The sequence below is a fragment of the Dryobates pubescens genome, chromosome 17 (genome assembly GCF_014839835.1).
Source record: "Dryobates pubescens isolate bDryPub1 chromosome 17, bDryPub1.pri, whole genome shotgun sequence".
Taxonomy (NCBI): Eukaryota; Metazoa; Chordata; class Aves; order Piciformes; family Picidae; genus Dryobates; species Dryobates pubescens.
Genome location: NC_071628.1, coordinates 17,774,373 through 17,780,993, shown reverse-complemented (window position 1 = coordinate 17,780,993; position 6,621 = coordinate 17,774,373). Strand labels below are relative to the sequence as shown.

At 41.8% G+C, this 6,621-nt stretch overlaps 1 protein-coding gene across 1 annotated transcript; it reads left to right on the top strand.

The window, feature by feature from the left end:
• The first annotated feature begins 2,025 nt into the window (after window positions 1-2,025).
• On the top strand, window positions 2,026-6,621 carry GTF2A2 (general transcription factor IIA subunit 2). Its single transcript, XM_009911261.2, has 5 exons — window positions 2,026-2,071; window positions 2,621-2,760; window positions 3,283-3,387; window positions 4,543-4,669; window positions 6,333-6,621. The coding sequence occupies exons 2-5, from the start codon at window positions 2,689-2,691 to the stop codon at window positions 6,356-6,358; spliced, it is 330 nt and encodes a 109-aa protein (XP_009909563.1). The 5' UTR covers window positions 2,026-2,071; window positions 2,621-2,688; the 3' UTR covers window positions 6,359-6,621.

The following is a 6,621-nucleotide window of genomic DNA, read 5'->3' as shown; positions in this document are numbered from 1 at the left end:
GATTTATGCAGTATTTATTAAAAAGAAAGATGACTTAAATGCATCTCTTTAAAAAGCTGATGTCTTTGGAGATGGCTTTGATTTTCAAGTCATTCCAGTCTCCCACACTGAAGTCTCATACAGGGAGCAGAGGGATAATAACTTGCGTGCTTTTCATAACCACAGAAGTCTTACAAAGCTTGCATTGGAAATTGTTATTCAGTCCTTGTGGATGCAGGTCATTCTCTAAAGGATTTGTGTCGCTGGTTGTCAGTGATGCTTGAAATAAATGCCTTAAGTACACTTTTTAAAGATACCTGGGTTTAGTCAGAGCAGCACTCTGAAATACAAAGAATTTTTAAGTATTCATATTCTGAAAGACAGATTTTGCAGGTTTATAGCTTCAAAGTTCTAAATTGAACTACATTGTTTCCCTTATCACATCTTTTTCCCTTTATTGAGCTAATGGGGGTGGGAGAATGGCCATTTGTGCACCGAAGAGGATACAGTCATGTTAACAGATTTTTTTCCCCACAAGCATGACTGAGATCAGTGAAATTAAAGCCATTCTTTGGTCAAACAGCTCTGTCATGTTTTGCTATTTTCACTGCCCCGATTTACTCCGATTTAAACACACTGAATTTTTGTGGGTTTGTTTGGGTTGTGGTTTTCTTGGGGGGTTTATTTGTTTGTTCATTTTGTTGGTTGGGTTTTTGTGGGGTGTTGTGTGTGTGGTTGGTTGGTTTGGAGTTTAGTGTTTTAATTTTTTTCTTTTGTGGTTTATTTTTGTTTCTTTTTGCATTAAACATTATCTGGGAGAATCTGCTGGAGCGTTTTCAAAAAGCCAAGTCTTTGTTATCATGCTCCTTACTGTAGCATGCTCAGCTGCTGGTTAGTATTTATGACATGGAATTCCAGGTTAATAATTACAAAAAATATTAATGAAAGACAGGTGCTTACTTTCCCCAGTGACTCTGCAGTTTCTTACTTGGTCATCTGAACAAAGCCTTTTTATCAAAATGAAAAGCTTAAAACTAGTTAGAATAATGTGTAACCTTGTTCCTAACAATGCAGGCTAGCGTGTTATGGGAAATACGCAGCGTTTAACAAAACACAGCTGCAGTAGTCATGCTAAAATATAGGTTGTGAATCATGATATAACTGGCTTAAAATTACTATCAATATTCTTCACAGTTGTGACTGTTTTCTGTTGTCCCTTTAAACCTATGTTAAGTCCACGGCTCCTCACCTACCTCTTAAGAATGCTATAATCCTTTCTTTTTAAATGAGCTTGTTTTCTGTTTGTTCCAAGTTGTCACAGAGTAATATGATAAATAAATTTCTGAATGTCCTGGCTCTTTCTACTTACGGGAAACATTTTAATTGAGAAAATAAATAAATGTTATATGCAATAATTACCTTTGGAAAAGATCTGAATGTTTTATTTCACTGCTTTGAAATATATTGGTAATCTCAAGTCTTCTGTGGCTGCATGCACCACCGACTTGCTCTGAAAAACGTTAGATTTGATTCACAAAGCATTACAGGTGCCAGGTCACTAGTCGTAGTGGAATTAATGTATTATTTTGGAAATAGTTTCGAGTTGAGCCTGTTAGTAGAGGGTGGGGTGAAAGTTAGGAAAGTTCAGCTTCGTGCATGAAAGGAGTGCATGGATTTCGGACACTTGCATAGGTAAAAGAACCCCAAACCCGGAACTACAGGCCTCAGAACTGCTCCTTAGTAAGTAATTTTGAAAAGTTACCCCTCCCTCGCCGCAGCGCACAGGCAGCGTTGAGCGGATGTGGTAGGGGCGGCAGCGGCGCAGCTCAGCCTGCTGTTGCCCTCGCTTTCCCGGAGGGCAGGCACGGGCCGCAGGGCCCTTCATCCGTCTCCTGCCCTTAGAATTGGAGAGCTGGCGGCCGCGCTCAATAGCGCAGCGCTCCGCTCTCCTTCCGCCGGAGCCCAGCGCTGTGACGGGGGCTGCGGCCGGGGGCGGGATGAGGCCGGGCCCTGCTACTACTCTCGCCATTCCGCTTCCGGGCCACGGGACGGCCGAGGAGGGGCCCCTACCTCTTCCGGCCGCTCGGAGCTGGTGAGGCTGGGGCCGCTGGAAAGGGCTTCCCCGAGCGAGAGCCCCGGGGTTGGGCCCGGCGGGGCAGCGCCGTCTCCGCAGCTGTCTTTCCCCGCGGCGCGGGCTGCTCCCGCCCTGCGGGCCGGGGCCGATGCTGATCATAGCTGTGGAGCGGCGGTGGGCACCTTCCCCCGCGTTCGTGGGGGCCCTGGTAGGCGGTGCGGGACGCAAGGTCCCAGCCCTTGCCTGAAATTTCAGTCCCGGCGCCGCGTGGGGACGGGGATCGGTTTGGGCGCGGAGAGAAACGGCCCCTGCCCGTCGCGGCGCCTCCGAGCCCGCCGGGCGCACAGGCCTGTCGGTGTCGGCACCGGGCGACGCGGCTCCCGCGCTGCTGCCGTTCCCAGCCCCTCGGTTTTCTAAATGCTTCGTGCTCTTGAACGCTCCTAACTCCCGGTCAGTGTTTGCGGAGTGGGTTCTTGCATTCGCTTTTCTCTGGCTGTATATATTAAGGGCTCTGTTGTGTTTTTTAGGATTTTTTTTATTGTTATCGTTTTATTTTTTTAAAATGAGTGCGAGGGCGTAGCAGGCGTCCGGAGCCTTGGATGAGCAGGGAGGCGTTCAGCCCATCTCGGTGAGCCATGGCGTACCAGCTGTACAGAAACACCACGCTGGGGAACAGTCTTCAGGAGAGTCTGGATGAGCTCATACAGGTGTGTATGTGATTTAGGTTCTGGGTAATTAGCTTAATAATGAGAGAGGTTAAACATTCAAACGGCGGTCTGATTGATGCATCGGCGTACTTGTCGATGTTAGAGAACCTACTGATTGCAATCAAAATCTATCGATAACTCCATTCACGTGGGAAGTCTTTTTCTTAACAGTCTAGATGAAGGAAAATGTTTTATGTAAGTGGCATAATTCCCTGTTGTGTGGCCCAGTGTATGAATGGACAGATTAATCTGAGCACTGGGATCAATTTCTTGCTTGTCTGGTTGCTTCTAATGAATATTCATCAGAAGAAATCTTTGTGTCACACAGAAAGTCATTTTAGCATGTCACTTCTTCCTCCAGGGTTAAAATGGGACAAAGGAATTAAACATAAGAATGTAATATTTCTGTAAATTGCTTTTCTAGAGATCTGCTTCATGTGAAGTTAGATGGGTTTATTTTTATCTGCACTTTTGAGTTTACTTTGAAACAACTCTGAAGTTCTTTATTTTGAATTACTTCAGTCACAGCAGATCACACCTCAACTGGCCCTTCAGGTGCTACTTCAGTTTGATAAAGCTATAAATTCGGCACTGGCACAACGAGTCAGGAACAGAGTCAATTTCAGGGTAAGATGACTACATACACAAGTTCTTCAGAAGGTACAGTAACAAAGGGTTGGTGCAGAATGTCATATAAAGCTGTGTGCTCTAAACAAAAACTTACAAAGCTCCATTTTTGACTCTGAAATAACTGGCTGTTGACATAAATACCTGCATGCAGTTGTGAGGCTTGTTATGTTCTTACTCTGCCAGGGATCTTTTGAAGGAATGCAAAAATCAGACACAGATTTTGTAGGCAGATGAAAACAGAGAAGGGGGAAGAGGGAAATGCTTCCATGCCATCTTCAGTGTCTTGCAGATAGGGAGACTTGCTTCTCTTAGCTGTACTTAGCAGAAGTGAGTTGAGGCTAGATTTTCAGCCCCATCAATTTAATGTGAAGAGAGACGATAAAGTTGTAGATCTACCTTTATGAAAGTTGCTGGATTGCTCTGTAACTATTTTCTATAAGTATTGTAGAAAACCAAGTTTGGGGTTTTTTTCCCCAACCAGCCACCCTAATTAATGTCAGCCAGCAAGCTGTTAACTCTACTTGATTGTAATTTGAGGAAAAGTAACATCCCAAAACAAATCAGTTGTCCTGCCTATGCAACATGCATTAATGAATGACCCAAAGTTTTACTTCAAAAAACTGTGTAGAGTGTTCAAGAGTACAACTCGTGTAACACAGAACTTGCTTTATGTACTTAACATGGTATAGAAAGCTGCTCAGAATGTGCTCAGTGGATAGATTTAAAAAATGTACTTAGAATTTAAGTTTGTAGCTTCATAGAATCTGTATTGGTTTGTCAGAGTACCAGTTTAAAATATGTGAAGCTGAAGGCAAAATATTCTCAGTAACACATCAAGTATGAGATATGCTTGATTTTTTTCTGATATTGGTCCTACATACCCATTAGAAAAGTTGTAAATATTCATAGCATATCTGTGATCTCTTAGACTGTAGTCACAACATGGTCTTGAAAATTTCAGCCGCTAGAGGACATTTAGATTGCAGTTTTCCTTAGAATTGCTTGTTTGCCAAGTTTGTGTGCATTCAGGTTCACAGCTGGCTTTGTAGCAAGCCTAGTTCTAGAAGGTACATGAGTCAGTGACAGTAAACATCACACTGTCTGTTACTTTTGGGATGCACCCTGAGGAAAATGTCTCTTGTCTTTTTAAAGGGGTCTCTGAATACATACAGGTTCTGTGACAATGTATGGACGTTTGTACTCAATGATGTTGAATTTCGGGAGGTCACTGAACTTGTGAAAGTGGATAAAGTGAAAATTGTAGCATGTGATGGGAAAAGTAAGTATGGAAATTGATATAAATAAACTGAGACATGAGACTTATCAGCCATAGAAAGCTTTGATCAAATTTGTCTGATCGAAGCTAGCCTTACTTTGTTATTCAGGTAAAAAGTAGGGCTCTAAGCTCCCTTTTACATATGATGAGAAATGAAACAAAAGCAAGCTAAATGCTTCCCTAAGCCAAAAGCACAGAAATAGGATGTGTTTGAGACTGCTGTGCACCTGTTGTTGGGAAGTACATGCTACCAGAGTGATTAGAAAGTCAGAAGTAATCTTAACTACATTTGTGTGGTGGTAGTGATTCTAGTATTAATCTATTTTGGTACAACAGCACCATGGTATATTCAATTCAAGGAGTGCTTCACTAATCCGAGCAAATTATTGTCTGAGAAGACTGTTGAAGCAGTTGTCTGCTGGATGTGATAGCAGGGTACCCAAGCACACGAGAAGCTCATGCTAGCATTGCAAGTAGTATTTTAACATTTCTGTATTGCTCAAGAGGCTCACTGTTTGTACGTTGCTTATGGGAGTTTTTGATTCTGTGATCTGCTTGATTGGATTATTTTTGCCAATGTTCCTTTAAATTCTCTCCTGGGAAGAGTAATTTAGTGGCTTTTGTGGCAAGCTGCTTTATAACTTTTAAAACCATCAGTGTGGCAGAATATTGCAAAATATTTGTGAAATGGTGCCACTTATTTCATCCCTGGGGAGTGACGCTAAAAGGAAGCACTGAAAATGGAAAAGGCTTTATTTAAATGTACACTAGGCCTCTGAAACATGTTCTCCATGGCTTGCTGACCTTGGCATAATTACAGTAGTCACTTTAAGAGTTGACAGAATTTATTGTTTGCTCAACTTCTGCTATTAGCCAAGCATATAATCTTACTCTGTTTATTTTTTGTGTGCTCATTATAGTTAGTAGAGGAAACCTTACTTTCCAAGTATTAATTGTTTTCACTCTGATAAAGTATGTAGATAAGATTTAAAGAACTGGGTGACTTAAAGTTGTTACGAACATTTGCAGCCTTTTTTTCCTCACAAGTTGCTGACTGGCTAAAGGAGCATAGTAAACACTGCTTTGTCTTTGTCCATATACAAGTTACTTTTTTTTCCCCCATAGCTCCTAAGAACAAGAAAGCAGTAGTGATAGTAATACCAGAAGTTGAACCGCTGTAGATTGGTGCTTCTGACTGAAGTTCAGAACAGAGAATTGTTCTCAGTAGTTCTGTGAAGATCATGCTCGTTCTTGCACGTTTCAAAATGCAGGTTATGCAAAATGTGCCAATCTTTCTTTTCAGTAGAACATGTGATTTACCAGTGTGCTTGTGGCTCACTACAACGAAGTGTTCACATATGACAAGTTAGAGCAAAGTTTCTTCTGTTTTTAATGCCTTAATGGCAAGTGTTGTGTGTGCACAAGACACATGAAGTTTTGTGCTGCCTCTTTCCATTGTTCTTAACTGAAGTGAAATGGCACAAGCAGTTCATGCATTGCATCAGTTGCAGTGGAGGGAACTGTGTAGGTACAGAACACATTCTAAAATGCTTGAGGAATGCTTTTGAGCATGATAAGGTATTAAAGAATGGCACTGTTTCTCTTGAATTTATGGCCAACTCTGGTGGGGATATGTATCGCTGACACTTTCTTTTTAATTTCCTAGATACCGGTTCCAATACTGCAGAGTGAATAGAACTGTGGTTTGTCTGCAATATTTTCTGTTGATACGCAGCACTTTCTGGAGAGAAGCATGGAAAGGGACTGTGTTCATATTTAATTTTTGTGATGCAGATATGAGTTAATCCATACTAGAAAGCATCACAGAATGAGGGCAGAAGAAATACATGTAGCATTTCTTCAGTTCACCTCATAGGGCATGAATACAATTTTACTTTTTTTCTTATTTTTAAATACAACAGATACTGTTGCCTTTTTTGTTCAAAATAATTTCT